We start from the raw sequence: 16,738 nt of genomic DNA, 5'->3' as shown, positions 1-16,738 counted from the left end.
ATGACTGACAGAGACGTCATCCAATCAAATGCACACGTTTTGATTCACGAACCGGAATGTCCTGCTAGATTGTCCAATAGGAACACGGTAAGCGCAGAAAAGGTTGGTCTAAAGTCATCCACCGACCAATGGGATTGAAGGTTTTACGCCCGCAGTGGTAGTTGACTCCGCCCCCTAGCTTCCATTTCTTGAACTGAAGCGACGCTACGGGTCTCGTGTACGGTTATCGTCTTTTTTTTTTTAACATACACGTTTAAGTAAATAAACTCGCTTTTCACGAGGACACTTTTTTTTTAAATAGTGAATGAAAAACAGTTCGTCGTTCGGTTCTGTTTGAGTTGTGGCTGAAGCTAGTATTTTTGTTTCCCATTTTAACTTTACTGAGCGGCGTTTTCCGCCGTTTTTTTTTTTTTCCTCGCCGCCCCCCTTGAGTGTGAGTGAGTAGGGGCCTGCGACGTTGGTTTAGCCACGAGGCTCGTTGGTTCTGTTGGAGCATAGCGATGGCGGAGTTCGGTAACGGACTGGCGGATGAGTCTCTACTAGATTCGGACCACGGACATCCCGAGTTAGAAGACCCGGGTGTAGGAGACGAAGAACCGGGGTTAGAAGAGGGAGAGGCCGCAATTGAAGACCCGGTAAGTGAAGGGTATTGTTCCTGAAGACCCAACGTGGACGTTAAAGATTTGATCCAGCTATGTCTTAATAGTAAATTAAATCAGACCAGCAGTTTCTTTGTTTTTTTTCTACGTTAAAATTGTGGGTCACGTGTATGCGCTTCTGCTATCGCCGCTTTGGTTATAGCCGCCATTGTGGCGCACGCAGTGCAGCAGATTTGGGTGGCGACTCGCGCGGTGTCGGCAGCCATCTTGGCGCAACAGCGACGCCAGTTTCTCTGCGCCAGAGAGCAGCAGCCCGAGTGGTTGGGGGTGGGGGGAAATTCTGGTCGAAAGAAGAAGGTGGGGGGGAAATATGTGAGACGGAGATGTGGGAGACCGCTGGGGCGAGCGCTGGACAGGCCGCCGCCATTAACCGCCGTCGTGGACGCCTACTCCGTTAAGAAGGCTACCTACTAACGGTAAAAAGAACCATCTTTTGTTTCCCTTTCATTCATCTGGCTGCTGAAGCTCGCGCGCGATCGACCAGCTAGCTAAGCGGCTGCGGGGCTAGCAGTTAGCATTCAAGCGCTGCAGCTAAAAAATGACCAGATAAGACCGCGGCGTCGCCCAAGGTTGCGTTGCAGAACGATTATCTATAAAAATTATATTTATTGTGGGACATTATAAATACAGTAGGCGGATGATGCTAACATCCATGCACCTGACGACCTTATTGTTAATTTTTGAACGACGTGCAGTCAGACGAACATGCAGTTTAATTTATGCGGGTAGTGTCCAGACTGAGCGCCCAGGTGGGGTTTGCAGGTTTTTGGGTGGTGGTGGTTTGTAACGCAGAAGAGAACGGGGGGGTTGCGGTATTTAAGGGGTTGGGTTTGCATCCCTACCGTTTCGCTGGATTGAGGAGGGGGATCTGCGACAAAAAGATTTGGTTTCAGACAGTGCTTTGAATGACACGTTTTACCTTGAGATATGTCGTTTATTTGCTGGCGTCTTGATTCAAAGGACAGAAATGTTATGGGCTATATCTCTGTACCCACTTCTTGTTTTCCCACCCTGTGGTCTGATTTTCATTTGGTCCAATTTGACATAACAAACCCTTTCAGCTCCGGGATCTGACTCCTACTGTGCTGCAGTGCACCACTGAGGCTCCTGATTCAGGGCACAGCCATGTCACTGTTCATATGAAATGTATAAAAAAAAGAAACGCATCAAAGTCGAGTCTTCAGACCTCACTTCGTGGCTGCAAACGTTGGTCAGGCTTCTCGTTTGAATGGCTTTAAATCCTGTCCAGGTTTCATTTTAAGCTAAAACCTTAACATTCGTCTCATTTTAAGATTAATAAACCTTACAGCTTGAAAGATTTGTTAGTGAGCAAAATCCAATTGTTAAATTATAGGAAAGATGCTAAACGCCCGCCGTCATACTGAGGATCCTCTGCTGCCACAACACTGACTTTTAGCTCTATTAACTGTAAAATGAATCAGTTACATAAATCCATTAATCATTTGTACCTGCTGCTTCCTTTCCGGGTCACAGGGGTCACTGGTGGCCATGTCCAGCTATCACTGTGGCGGGGTACTACCCGGACAGGTCGGAGGTCCATGACAGGGACATATAAGCCACTTTGCCATTGATAAGTGCAACTCCTCGTGGTTCTCGTCTTATCAGTTCTTCTCAGGCTTTAGTGAATTGCCACCAACTTATTTTTCTATTCTGTGGGCGGGATGGTCAATGCAAAGTGGGCAGTTTCTTAAAGCGCTGTCCAGCTTGTGCTGAATCCTCTGATCCTCCAAAAAAGAGCGCAAGGTCTGGACCTTGTCATTGGTCCACGTCAGTTTTTGGAACTCCCATGCTGAACTAGAAACTTGAGAAGGCAAACTAACCCAGTCTACAACAATTGGAGAGGAAATGGCAGTTCAGATATAGTGCTTGCATGCCCCTTCAGATGTTTACCTGACCTACTTGTTTACTGACGTTTTTATAAAATCTGTAGTACTCACACAGTACGGGGAACTGGAGAAGGACAACGGGCGACCTTACTGACCAGCTCTTTGAGTCTGAAAATAATTTTGAAGTTGAGTTTTTGAAAATTCTCTGTACGTCCATAGTCATGAAAAATGTGTTAAAGGAATCTGTATCATTTACAGAAAATCTGTAAGACTTGTATGCGCTGGGTGGGTCATCCAGAGTACCTAGACAAACCCACGCATGCACGGAGAGAACATGCAAACTCCACTCAAGGTTCCCGGCCAGAATTTGATTCGGCAACTGTCTTGCTTATCGGTGGCAGCTCTATCAACTGAGCCACTCGGATTATTTAAAATTGGAGATGTTTTGCTAACAGAGTTGACTCCAAACATTTAATGGCAACATTTTAAACATCTTGCTTGATCTGCTCACACCCAAAAGATGTGATGATCACTGTAGGCAAGCAGATTTAGTAAAATATCTCTGTTTTTCAGGAGCTGGAGGCAATCAAAGCCCGGGTCCGAGAAATGGAGGAAGAGGCAGAAAAGTTGAAGGAGCTACAGAACGAGGTGGAGAAACAGATGAATCTCAGCCCCCCACCAGGTATGATTTATTTTATGTTTGATTAACTTTATATCTTGTTTAGTGTCAAATTGTTCAGCACAGAAAGGACAAAACAGCAACTTGTAGAATATGCGCTACACTGAAGAAAAGAATTGTTTAAATTACCGTCCCAACTTTATTTTTGACACCCGTTACCTTCCCCAGTGGGCCACAAAGTCATTGACAGTTAAGTTATTTCAAGCATCTAAAGTGGAAGAGTTCATCAGCAAACTTCCCTGTTTGCTCAAAGGAAGGCTCAACGTTAAAACAACTCTTGGCTGTGACAGAAATGTTTGTACCAATCTTAGATAACTTTGCAACTAAAGACTTCATGGCTGCAGTACAAGACACACACACACACCAGTCGTGACCATGAAGTGCACAAGACTTTGACTTTCAGCATGCCAGGAGGAATGCTGATTGTTCAGCAGCCTGAAACAGATTTATGGTGTTAAGTGACGAGAACTTGAAACGTCCGGCCATATGCATCAACAGTTTGTCTTCAGAGTGGAGGTGTTATCAGGCTGCCAATTTTAGCTGTTATACAGAATTAACGTGTTTCTTCCACAACTATCAACTATTTAGATTTTTGTTTTTCAGAAAGTCCATTTTCTTAGAGCTGACTTGAGCTTTTTTTTTTTATTTTTAATTAAGCCCGTCTTTGAATTAAGAAGTTTTTTTTAATTGAAATGCCACAGTGAGATCAGAACGAGCAACTTCTCAAGTCCCAACGACGTCATGAAACTTACATTTTTACATATCTCCAAGATGTTTTTGTGTTTTAACTCTTTAGGGTTAGGTCAAATTTTTCCAAGTTTTTTTATTGTTGTGTATTATTTTTTAAAATTTAATTAAAATTTTACAATTGCTTGTTTTTAAGTATTTTGTGGTAATTCATTTAACTTAAAGTTTGTTTTAAAGGTGTTGCATAATTATAACTTGTATCATTTTAACAGCGTTTGAATGCGAGCCGACAAACTGACCAACTGCACTTTGTGTCTCAACCTTATACACAGATGAAGAATTATTATAATTTTGAATTATTATAATTTTATACTATAAAAAATGTTTGTCTCCTGTGTTGCAGTTGGTCCGGTCATCATGTCCATCGAGGAGAAGATGGAAGCAGATGGCAGATCTATTTATGTCGGCAATGTGAGTAACACAGTATCACTCAGATTATTCTTGTGTTTTAATCACTCCAGGGCTTTTTTATTTTTACTTTTGATGAAAATAAATCCTGTGCATCAGATTTAAAATCTTTTTAGCATCATTTTTACTTTTGGTTTCCTGGTGTACTGTTGAAAGGGTCCAGAGTGCAGCGTTTGCTAATGTTCTAGAAAGAAAGAGTTAACTGTTGGTGTTAAAATGATTTAGTCACAAATTTTAACAAAACTTTTTTTTTATGCATGTCTAGTTTGACTCTTTACTTCCATTTATTAAGTTAAAAGAGTTAAGGTTATTTAATTTGTGTCTCAGGTGGACTACGGCGCCACGGCGGAGGAGCTCGAGGCTCATTTTCACGGCTGCGGTTCAGTAAATAGAGTCACCATCTTGTGTGACAAATACACGGGGCATCCCAAAGGGTAATAAACAGTTTCTCTTTATGCAACATAGAAATAATTTAAAAAATCAGTGTGCAGGCATAATGAACATTAAAGAAAATGTTTTGTCAAAATGTGTCAGTTTAGAATAAAAGACGATCATAAATCCATCCAGTTGTTGACAAACTGAGTTGTTGTATCTAAAAAGCACATTTATTATTATTTTCTTAATTTTCCTGCAGGTTTGCTTATATTGAGTTCGCAGACAAAGAGTCTGTTCGAACGGCCATGGCTTTGGATGAGTCCCTGTTCAGAGGAAGACAGATTAAGGTAAGAAATCCTCAAATTACAGCTTTAAAATGGAGTTCAGATCAGTTTTACAGTAAGACCACAGAGTTCATCCGTCATTCTGTCAACAAGAAAAACACCTTGTTCAGGAAAAACAAAGAGTAATGTGCTTTTATTTAATGGGAGGAAGAAACAAAAACTAAACCCTTGTCCTGGTTGAAGGATTTATAAAATTATCTTCACAAAAATAAAATGACAGAAGTTCAGCAGGATACATGGACAGATTCTGTTTGAAGAAGAGGAGCAAGAAATTTTGTTAATGTTTAAGTCGATCTGTGAATCACTTTTTATTAATAACAAAGTTAACACATTTCTGTACTACAAAAAACAAAATCAAGTAGAAAAATTAACATTTTCTGTAAGAGCACCAGTAAAATTTATTGGAGAAACTTAAACCTTTTTGTAAAAAGCTAAAAACGGTTGAAACGCAAACTTAAATAAATCGAACACGAGTTCAAATGAGCAGAACGCAAGCTCAATTCTGAACAATGAAAAGCCAAAATCAGAGGCTCGAAAGCTAAAACCAGCAAAACTTCAGCTAAAAAGAAACCATCTAAAAGGCCCAATTAATAAACCTGCAGCTAAAGACTTAGATTGTTGGGAAAATCTCATTTTAGCTGATCTTTTCCTGACTTTCACCAAATCATAGCAAAAAGCTATAATAGTATTAAAACTAAAATCAGTGTAACTGCAGCCGAAGTGGCTAAAAATAACAACTCTTAATTAAAAGAGGACGTTAACACAACAGATTGATATTTAAATAAATTACAGACAGTAGGGAGAAAGGAGTTGGATTATAAAATAAAAACCTGTAGATCCCATCTGCAGACTAAAATATGTGATAGAAAGTTTGTCTGTCATAATTAATGTTTTGGGGGTGAAAAGTTTGATGAAACGCAGCTTAGTTAAACACGTCAGGTGAGTTTTTATTCATCTCACCGCTTCCTGTCCTCAGGTGGGAGCCAAGAGAACAAACAGACCGGGCATCAGCACCACAGATCGCGGTTTTCCACGGGGTCGGTTCCGATCACGGGGAGGAAGCTTCTCCTCGCGAGCGCGCTACTACAGCGGCTACACGCCACCCCGAGGCAGAGGGCGGGCCTTCAGGTGAGCTGTCGCCGAGGCATCTTGACCTCAGAGCCTGGGGGAACCTGTCACCTGCATGAACTGCATCCCATCCATGGTTTGTCCTGAACGGGGACGGCACGGGACAAATACGACAGAACAGTTAGCTTTAGAGACGCTTGTTTTGTGGGACTTATGAATAAAAACTTCATAGAATGAGCGAGAGCTTATTAATCTCAGAATGTTTAGCATATCGGGGTGGAACGAGTCATTTAAACGAACTGAACCTTCTGGACATGTGCCAGCAACCAGATCACCACGAGAATAACGTTTTACAATGAACGGGAGACAAATCCAAAATTAAAGTTTTATCACTAAACTCAAAACTTAGAGCAGAAGAATTTCTATACTTTGGTAAAGATAATGGAAGGCTGGATGTAATACCATCCAGCCTTCCATTATCTTTACTTGTGATTTATCTGTATTGCTGTCTTTGAACAGGAAGGGGACACGTTTGTTTAGGTGATAATTTACTGATTAACCTGGTTTAGGCTCGTAATAAAGGCTGAACCTGTAGTGGGAAAAGATGTGTACAGTTATGGCGACTGTACTCTCCGTCTCCAAAGCTTGAAAATGATGTGTAGTAATTAATATTTTCACATCTTAATTTTTGCGCAGCGGCTTCACTTGCCAACACAGGTTACGCACTTTGTATAAATTTACTTTACTCCCTCTCATATAAAACACGTCTGGGTCAGAGCTGTAGGAGACATTTTTTCAGTTTTTGTTGGAACAAAATTAAATTTCTTTTTAATACATCCCATAAGATCAGTCTGTTTTGAACGTTTACTGATGATCTTTCAGGGACAGCAACTCTAGTTTAGTTAGACTGGTTTTATTTAGCTAATATATAATAATAATAATATATCAGCCACTTTTTAAAAAATCGACAGTCGTATTAGCACGTATTTAAGTATTACTACAGTTGCCCACATATATTATATCCAAATGTACAAACGCTTCTAATGATTGTTCAACACAGTTATTTAAATTACCGTAAAACTCGGGCTGTAGAACGCACCTGTCTCTAAGCCGCACATACTAAATTTAAGATGAATCAAAATGTTGTAGATAAATAAGATGCTCCGGTTATTAAGCCACCGACATCCACCGTTCGTAGTCAGGACCAGCTCCGACATAATGTGCAGCTTTCTTGTTGTATTACAAGAATGGTGTTTCAAAGACTATAGTTTACTTTCAACCGTTTCAGACTGCACGATCGTCAGAAGTAGGGTGCACCGATAAATCGGCCCCGATTTCCTTAATTTTGGGAAATCGGAATCGGCCGATACTTGCGTGAGTTACCAATTTTATTTTTTATTTTTAACAACAATTGTCTGAACTTCATTTATATTTCAGAGCAACTACCTCATGGCCAGTTAAAACAAGTTTATATTGTTTCTAGGATATTGTTCAAGGGTATGTTTTTCAATAAAATAATAACTGGAAAATTGAAGGTGCACTGTGACCTTGTAACACCTGACAGTGTCTCTTATAAAACGAAATCGAAATCGGCAGGTCAGACTTTTTAGAAATGGGTGATCGGCCAGAAAACTGCAATCGTTGCACCCGTAGTCAGAAGTCTCCATGATGCTTCGCTGTCTGACTCATGGTTAGACCAACCAGCAGAATGAACAGGAACTATCTTAAGCATAATCACTGGACAGAACAGTGCCAAACACCCACGTAACCGAAATTATTTAAACATTATATACCTGTCAATTTTACCCAGAATTCTTATTGAGGTCATGTGACTGGAAGTCTAATAGTACCTGTACAATACGATAAATGTTCATTAAATCAGTACCATTTATTTCTATTAACACTTGGTAACAGCTGCTGTTTTTAAATATACTTTCAAAATAAATTTGACGTGATTTCTCCTCAGCACTTCTCGTATGAGGAGGGAGGAGAAACGGCTTCCCACCTCCTGTTGTCTCCTCCGCTCCGTTTCATGCGCCCATTTAAGCTTAAATGAGATACTAGTATTTAAACACCTTTACCGTACACAGAAAGTTTTTTTTTTAAAACTTTATTTAAATATGTACCAGTCTTAACTAACCGCTTTAAAAATAAATCTGACGACTTCTCTGCTGAGCTCTGATGGTGGAAAGGGGAGTGGGAAGACCTCCTCCCGTTCGTCGTCTCCGCTCCGTGTTCAGTTTAGAGTTTAAAATGAGATCCCGGTGTTTAAATATTTACCGACACAGAAAGATGTCGCACAAAAACAATTAAAAATGTTTCTTTAAAACCTGTACCAGACTTAAACTGCTTTGTCTCCAGTGCCCGACCATCGACACGTTGATGCACAACTTACGGGTTGCAGCTGTTTCCTCCTTCGACGGTCGATCGCTTTTAACTTGAAAGCTGTCGTAAGAAATTCTCCGTGCGTTTTCTGTTATCGCTGAACAGGTCTGTGCATGAAGCGCAAAGCACTGTAATGATCTGAATAAATTAATTCACGTCTATCTTCTGGGGGGTGAGTCCTCAAGAGTAGCTCGCTGGTCATTCAGGTTAGACTTCTGGTCACATGACAAAGTGGGTGGAGTTATGTTAGGAAATTTTAAAACCTGAGCGAAAGGCTTGGTACGTGTGGATACCTGAGGGCGTTCACTGTGTAACAGAAGTCGGACGGACGCTGGGCGGCCATGAGCACCCAGCTCGGTCAAAGGAAAATGTTAGTCAGCGGCAGGAAGTTACCAAGAGACAACAGGAAGTCTGTCAAAATAAAATATAAAGTATTAAATACATAAATTAGCTGCTCCTGCTTATAAACCTTGGAGTACAAATTGTGAGACAAAGGTAGCTGCGTATACTCCAGCAGTTATGGTAAGCATGATTTGTTCTGTTACATAAAAATAACCCAGTAACGTCTCATTCACCCAGTTTACGGGTTCTCCAGTTTTTACGTGTCTGCGTGACATGTCCATGAAACTGAGATTTTAAAAAGTGTTATCTGTTGCTGATGCGTGTTACTTCCTGTGTTCACAGAATTAAAAATAGAGATGTGTATAAAACCGACCCGTTCCACCCCCATACGTGTATATATCTAACAGGTGGTGCAAATTTATAGATTATAATCTGGTGATGTAGTGTTTGTTGGTTAGTTTCCATCAAGACGATTATTGTTTTAGAGACAAGCGGATGAATTAAAGGTGGTTCATTCAGGTTTGAACTCAGTCTGTCCTGCTCTGTGTGACACGGAGCTTCGTTTGGGTCGGTTCACTGCAGCTGAGCGACCACAGAGAGGAGCTTTACGAGACCAAGTTACGCTGCATCGTGTATCGTGTGCAGAGAACGTGCTTTTTGTTTCTTTTTACAACTCCACATGCAGATAATTTGGTAGTGTTGAGTCTGTTTCCAGTTGCTCTTGTCGTGAGATGGGGGTTTTGAAATAAAATGTTTAGATTGTGCGATTTAACGCTTTGCTTTTGTGATTTGTTTGAATGTAGTTGTTTCATTAAGTGTTTTGCTGCAAAACAAACGCACTAAAAAAGTGTCAACAGCAGTCCAGGCGCCATTTTCTGCCTGTTAGTTTTGACGTTTTTTTATGAACATTTGTGCCACGACTCGACCATTTTCAGCCAAACTTTCTGTATACAAACTCATTAAAGGGTTATTTCATATTTTTTTATTTTAAGTGTGAGAAATTGTCTGAACCTCAAGGTCTCAACCTCCAACTGTCCACTCCCACACATACCAAGAAACCCAACCCCTGCCAGCTCCCTCACTGGGATCTGACCCACATGGCAGGACAAGGCACACTGAACGATTATAACAGTTTATAATCAAGAAAAATTATTTAGAACCTCATTTCATTTCACATCATGTCATCCAACAGCATCATTTAGTGTAATCGTCTCCTCTGGTTGTTGGGTCGGGAATTTATCACTAGTTCATTCAACAGAACTGGGCCAAGGTCAGAACCATATGGGAACGTTTCACCGGTGCCTTGTCTTGTTAAACCTTCACAGCAAAATCTTCGGCTGACCTTTAATCAAACTTGGGAAGGCTTCTTGGTTCTTGGCTGCGGACTCTTGGTTTAAATGAGAGCGGAGCTTTCGATTCACTTCATTTCTCAGAAAGTTCAGCTTTAAAAAATGTTTCTGCTCAGCTGTTTGGTGTCGAAGCAGCCAAAGAGTGGCGCCGCTTGAATGCCTGCATGATTACAGTGGAATGATTAACATCTGACGTTAAATTATCTCAGTTGAAAGAAGTCGTTTAACCCTCCTGCTGCCCTGGACTCAAAATGACCCACGAGGCCTTGGCTTGAAGAGGGTCTTTTTGACCCCAGGGCAGCAGGGGGGTCAACCCTGAGTCAACTGACAAGCTAACGGCTATTTGGAGTGGGAACAAACACCGACGTGGATTGCTGCTGTCTTAAATAACTGAAACCTCAAAAACTTCTGTTGGACCTAAAACTATTTCATAAACTTCATCAGTTTTGGACTTTTTCAAGCTAGCTGTTGCACTTCCTGCCTGAATGTTCTGACAGGTATTTGTGGTTCTATGTCTTGTCCAAGCTCCAAAATTCACAGTTGAAACCCGTGCCTTCATGTAAAAAGTTTTTCTCTGCAAAAAGAAGCTGAGAACTTGTTTACTGATTTAAAAATATATATATATTTAAAAGCTTTGTGTGAAAAATGCTATGCTAAAGAGCTCGAACCACACAGAGCGTCCGCCATTTTGAGAACTGAAGAGAGACAACCCATGTCAAGTCAAGGGCCCTCCCTCCCATTTTGCTTAGATCCATCCTTTTGTTCGGTCTTATACTGCCATCAGGTGGTCAACAAAGGTACTACACACAAAACAAATAAACATTTGTTCTAAACTTTGACAATCGATTATTGTTAAATTTCAAACAATATTATAATTTATCGCAATAATTCCTGAGACAATGAATCGCTCAGCAAAATTTGTTCTCGTGACAGGCCTAGCCGTGATCTCTGAATTTGGAGGGTTTGCAACCGATGATGAAAGAGCCGCCTTCTAACAGCCAGCTTTTTAAAATCACTCGTTTCTGTGTGCGTAGATCCCAAAACCGTTTTCTTGGTCGTTCACATCGTTGTGTTTTCAGGCGGGTTCGAAACGCTCACGATGACTCTGGGGCAACTTTGAGAGAGAAACCGATTGCTGCACAAGTCTTCCCCCCCCCCCCCCCCTAGTTGAAAACTCGAGCAGCAATGTCGTTCCCCAACCAGCAAGATGCGATGGTTTATAAAAGGATTAAATGAACCGCTGATTCGTTTAAGATGGCAGCAAACCTTTTTAAAGATGCGTCTTACCTTCCCAAGTTGGTGCCAAACTAAGGCCAGGATTTAGATTTTGGTGTTTCTTCCTGTTTTCTGTTTGTGTGGATCTGTTGTGTCGTGCCTTTCAAGTCCAGTTCCAGCTTTTCACTCCCAGAAACGAGGGTTCATTCCTGCAGCCTGAACCACTGGACCTCCTGTCTCAGTGTGACAAACCTAAGTGTTTTTTTGTGTGTGTGTGTCTCGTGTTTGAGAAGCTGGAGTGTTGGTGCTGCTGAATGAATGAGTGCTGTTTGTCCTCAAGGTCCCCCCCCTCCCCCACAGTGACCCTGGAGGCGTCTCTCACAGAGAGACGGAGAGAGAGAAAGAGGGAGAGTGCCTTCACACACACCCCAACACTGATTTCTGCTAATTAACCCCCCCCCCCCCCTCTGAAAAAGCTGCTTTCAGCTGTTTCTTCCTTGTCGATCGTCTTCCAGTTTCAGTCGTTTGTGAAAAACTGTTTATTTTTATTCTCCCGTTAATTCTCTGCCCTCAATATTTATAATCACACACCAGGAAATTGGTCTTTTTTTAATCCAAACGGAAAAAAAACTCACCCTCTTTTTCTCTCTCTTTTCCAGGGGCCGAGGGCGAACAACATCGTGGTATTCCCCTTACTAAACCCCCCCCCCCCCCCCCAATACTCCTTGATGCTTTATCAACCCTCCTACCATGTCTTTCATTAAAATACACACACACACAGTTAAAAGTCCTCCCCCCTCTCCTCCCCCAAATAAAGAAGAAATCCACAGAAGAGAAAAAAAAAAAAAACAAAAAAGGGGGGGAAAAAAAAAAAAAACCCCCCCCCCCCCCCCTCCTGGACAGACTGGCCGAGGTGTGAGATTGTGTGAAAGCGTGCGTGTGCAGATTGATGCGGTCTCACCTGGTAAGGCATTTGTTGTTGGGGGTGGCAGTGGTTTTTGTTGTGGGGGGGTGACCTCAGGCTGCAGATGTGTCTCCTTTGGTCTGGCTGTGACCTCCTGCTTTCACACCATCAGATACGGCCCACCCACTCACCTTCCACCGCCATCAAAAAAGGGGAGGGGCTTAAAAACAAAGGGTGGGGGTGCAAGAAGAAAACTGTTTTGTATGTAGCTCACCTGTGTGAAGTAGCTTTGAGTATTTGTCATGTGGAGTGTATCATTGCCTCCCCCCACCCCTTTCAACCCCCTATGTCTCCCCCCCCCTCTTCCCTCATATCCTTGTTTTTTTTTTGTTTGTTTGTTTATGGTTCACCACTTTTTCCATTTTTGACCCAGAAATTGTACATATTGACGTAATGGGGGAGGGGTCTGTTTTTATTTTAACGGCATGACCAAAACTTTTTATTTTTAGTTTGGTTTTTGTTCTCCCCCCTCCCTCCCTCCCATCTGTCCCCTCCCTCTGTCCTCCGTCTCCCCCTCCCTCTCTCTGTATATTAGACCACTTCTTGTCGTTTCAGGTTTCAGGACCAGTGGAGGCTGACGACCCCTCCCCAGGTGGCGCCGGCTCCGCCCACTGTCTCTGCAGCGTCCCTGTCTCTCTCCGCTCCCGCTATGCACACTCACCCCATTTTGTCGGTGTGGGGGGGCGGGGGAGGAGGGCAGGGCGACCACAGGCCCGCCGCCGGGGGCATTTACTACAACAGCAAACGCTGATGACGTTTTTCTTTCTTCCGTTTTTGTTTTATTCTTTTTAAATTTCTCGTCGTACTTCAGAAACACGTCGCCAACACACACTCATCACACACACACAGCCGACACACGCGTTCTGCTCACAGCTGAAGCCAGAGTAGCCGAAGGGGCAGACAGGCAAGTTTGCGAGTGAGGAAGGCGGGACCAGAGGCGAGGGTAGAGGGGGGGTTGGGGGGGACATAAAGGTGCCCTGTCTGGCGGTCCTGTGATGAGCTAACGGCGTTGATTAAAGAAAGGAGTGGGCTGGAGCTGTTTAAGGTGGTGGGGTTTGTCTGCAGACCCTTCTTTTTCCCTTGTTTTGAAAAAAGAAAAGATAAAAAGAGGGAGTGGGTTCAAAAAAAATGTTTTGCTTTTTTTATTTTTAACCCATGACTCTGTAATTAGGAGAAAAGAAATAAAGACATTGTGTAAAAATTACAACTGGAGTGTTTTTTCATTTCATCTTTATGGATTTCTGCTTTTTTAGCTCATAAGTTTGGCTCGTTGCTACGGAAGATTTACTTTTAAAAACATTTTAGACCAGATTGTTTCAAAACTTCTGCAGACTCGTTCTTTTTTTTGGTCTGAATTTAGGATCTAATCGGCCTTTTTCTACTTTCAGCTTGTAGCTTTTTCTATTTTGCCACTTTCAGTAGCTACATTTAACTTTAGCTGTTTGTGTCTTACTCAAAATGGTTAAAACGTTTTGTGGTAGTTTATCCCCAAAAAGATGCATTTAAAAGGCTGGGAAATCAAATGTTCGAGGGAAGAAGCCTTTTAATTGTCTTTTACGCAAATACATGTAACGAGCAAGCAGAAGAATCCTAACAATCGGTTAAAAAATTACTTTAAAATGTTCAGAAATCTCTTGGACATGCAGTGTTGCCAGATCTTGCGATAGAAAAGCAGCCAGCTCTGAAAACTAGCCCAACTGGCAACCCATTGTGTCAGACAGGCAGTTTTTAAACGCTATAAACACATGGCAATACACAAACAGCTAAATTATGCTTAACGCTGATAAAATAAATTTTGTATAATTTTTTCTACTTTAAAACCTGACATTGCTTGAGTGAAGCCCCCTAGTGGTCGGCCACAGTAAGGGGGGTGTGCACCCATCACCAACTGGCAGGAGGGACAAACTACCTGCTACCGCTCATCTTTTGCTTTAATGTGCGGAGCTGGGAGATAAATCAACTAGTTTCACTCGTAAAGAAACTCGAGCACAAATAACTCGACGTTCAAAAACGAGCCTAAAAAGCCGCAACCCACGACTCAAGATTTGCAAGCAAATTTAAAAAAGTCACTTTTAAGAAGCGGACTTGGCAACTATGTGTGCAGGAAGCCATTTTGTGCAAAGTAAACAATAACACGATAACTTCCAGTAAACAATTTAAATCTTGTTTTTATTTAGTGAAAGTAAAACCAGCGTGTTAAATTGCTGCTGTTGGCCTCGTCACTGGAGCGTGCAGAGTAGGTTCCTCTGGGGGGCCTAAGATGAAGCCCTGATGAACTCCAAGAAGAAAATTTGTTTGTGATGCTCGTGACAGTCATGGCTGCCCTCTAGTGGAGACGAGAAGTCTTGATTTTATTTACAGAACAAGATGGTTGGTTTTCTGACATCTGGACTCGGATTCATCGGCGCTTCTTGAAGGCTGCAGAGCAGAGGGGACAACAACCGTTGAACGGGACTCGAACCAGTTTAGTCTGATGAGTTTCAAGATCCCTCACCTTTTCTTTTGGTTTTCTTCTTCATGAGTTTCTTCTTTTTCTTCGGTCGTGGGTTGTCCTCATCCTGAACAAACAAAATTAGAGACCAAATGAACTTTCACAGAGATGACTCGTGAGTTTGTTCTTCGTATCCGTCATGATCAAGAGCTGGCCGTTCTGATGATGTCATCGACGAAGCAGAAACCTGCCATCAGGACCCACCTGTCGGCCTTCGCCGCCCGTCAGAGCTGTGATGTCACTGAAGTGTGTGATGCTGCTCAGCTGGTTGGACATGGACATCAGGTTCCTCTTCTTGGTCTTCTGACTCTTTGGGACGGTCAGACGCACCATCATCGACTCCTCGTAGTTTTTCCTGTGAAGATAGATCGATCATCAGCGACGCCTCATATCTAACCAGCGCTACAGCACGCCAGCTTTGTGACGGTCCTTCACCTGTGGAGCTCCTCGCGGGTGTCCCGCTCGCTCTGGAAGTCCCGCCGGTCCCGGATCTCCTCGGGGGCGTCGCTGTACTGCTGCCTCAGCTCCTGGATCACAGAACTCCTGAGGGCCGCCCGCCGCTGGCGCTCCATCAGAGCCTTCTTCTTGTCCGTCTCCGTCAGGTCGCCGTCTGAGGAGCAAACGGATCAGAGTCGAACTTCATCCAAAAGAAATCTTAAAACCTGCAAGTCTAAATCTGACAAACGTTACCGTAGTGGACCGGAGCAATCTTCGGCGGTACGTATTTCCTGCCACCGGAGCGGGCTGCTTTCTTCTCAGAGGCTCCCTCGTTCCCCGATTCACCTTCAGACTCAGATCCACTCAGCTGGACCGTAAAAAGATAAATTTTTAAACTTTCCTCGCACTAAAATGATCAAAAATCTAAACGGTCATCGCCAGAGTTTTAGACTAAGATCGTATGTTGAGCAACGGTGGAGCTGCAGCTTTAAACCATCTGAAATGTCAGTTTGGGACGACTCTCAGCTACCACCTCCAAATTTTAGCTCAATATCTGTAAAATGACAGTTTTTGTGTTGGGATGTCATTTCTTCACGGCTGCCATTTGTATTAAAATCAATCCAGTGGGTTGTGAAATATTTTGCTAACAGGCATAAATGTGACTTTCAACCTTCGCCTTTTGGCAGCGGGCGATAATGCAACGGTGAAAACTCACTTTGCTGATGAGATTCTCGGGGTTTGGGCGCAGCTGCAGCGGGTCGTTCTCAGCTAAAACCAACAGAAAGCAGCTAAATGTTGAAATCGCAGCTTCACGCAGAAATTAAACGACTCATCAAAAAGATCAGTCTCACATAAACTCCCGGTGACGGCCGTGCGCACCAGTTTATCCACCTGGTACTTCAGCTTGTGGTCCAGGGGCCGCATTTTCTCCAGAACCTTCAAAAGAGGGACGTAAAAAGGTCCGACATGAAGCTCGGGGAGAAGACGGTAAAACCAGCGGAGGGTGTTTACGGTCCGGTCTTACGGTTCTGATGGTGACCACTCGGTTCAGGGCGGCGCTCGCTTTGATTTGGCCTCCTTCTGCTTTGATGCCGATCAGGTGGGTGAGGTCCTGGAGATAGAAGAGCAGCAGGTGGTACCGAAGGTCCAGGAAGGACAAACCCTGAAGAAACACGAGCAGTTTCTGTTACATGTCAACAGGAAAATACACAAGTGTACAACAGCAGCTAAAATCATAAACACGGAGGCTAAAAGTAGCAAGATGGAAGCTAATATCTGCAACACAGAGGCTAAAATGAGCAATAGAGGCTAAAATTAGAACCGAAGCTAAAATCAACAAGGAAGCTAAAAGTGGAAAATTTGAGGCTAAAATGAGCTGTATAGAAGCTAATATCAGCAACACAGGCTAAAATGAGCATCATAAAAGC

General features: G+C 42.8%; 3 protein-coding genes across 5 annotated transcripts in view; 2 read left to right on the top strand and 1 right to left on the bottom strand.

Annotated features, from left to right (window-relative positions):
• Positions 1–171: 171 nt before the first annotated feature.
• pabpn1 (poly(A) binding protein, nuclear 1) lies at positions 172–13,561 on the top strand. 3 transcript variants are annotated; one of them, XM_037694477.1, is made up of 7 exons: positions 172–635; positions 3,080–3,188; positions 4,276–4,343; positions 4,668–4,774; positions 4,975–5,062; positions 6,036–6,187; positions 12,938–13,561. In XM_037694477.1, the coding sequence occupies exons 1-7, from the start codon at positions 501–503 to the stop codon at positions 13,131–13,133; spliced, it is 855 nt and encodes a 284-aa protein (XP_037550405.1). In that variant the 5' UTR covers positions 172–500; the 3' UTR covers positions 13,134–13,561. The 3 variants fall into 3 exon arrangements, with proteins under 3 accessions (XP_037550405.1, XP_037550406.1, XP_037550407.1); XM_037694478.1 differs by lacking the exon at positions 12,938–13,561 and adding an exon at positions 12,078–12,252; XM_037694479.1 differs by lacking the exon at positions 172–635 and adding an exon at positions 936–1,075.
• A 591-nt stretch (positions 13,562–14,152) lies between these two features.
• slc22a17 (solute carrier family 22 member 17) overlaps positions 14,153–16,738 on the top strand; it is an 11,979-nt gene continuing 9,393 nt past the window's right edge. Inside the window, 3 exon segments of the mRNA XM_037693994.1 lie at positions 14,153–14,179; positions 14,487–14,618; positions 15,348–15,475. Of these exon segments, the coding sequence (XP_037549922.1) occupies positions 14,153–14,179; positions 14,487–14,618; positions 15,348–15,475 (287 nt within the window).
• ngdn (neuroguidin, EIF4E binding protein) lies at positions 14,525–16,473 on the bottom strand (the record flags this gene model as incomplete). The annotated part of the gene is given in 8 exon segments (XM_037694251.1): positions 14,525–14,800; positions 14,877–14,940; positions 15,078–15,228; positions 15,309–15,483; positions 15,564–15,678; positions 16,027–16,079; positions 16,163–16,247; positions 16,336–16,473. Coding segments are annotated over 8 exon segments (801 nt in total), but the record flags the coding sequence as incomplete, so codon positions are not given.

This window comes from Nematolebias whitei, chromosome 20 (genome assembly GCF_014905685.2).
Source record: "Nematolebias whitei isolate Nwh7 chromosome 20, NemWhi1, whole genome shotgun sequence".
In the NCBI taxonomy this organism is placed as follows: domain Eukaryota; kingdom Metazoa; phylum Chordata; class Actinopteri; order Cyprinodontiformes; family Rivulidae; genus Nematolebias; species Nematolebias whitei.
The sequence above is the reverse complement of the archived record's forward strand: the minus strand, read 5'-3'. Positions and strand labels throughout refer to the sequence as shown.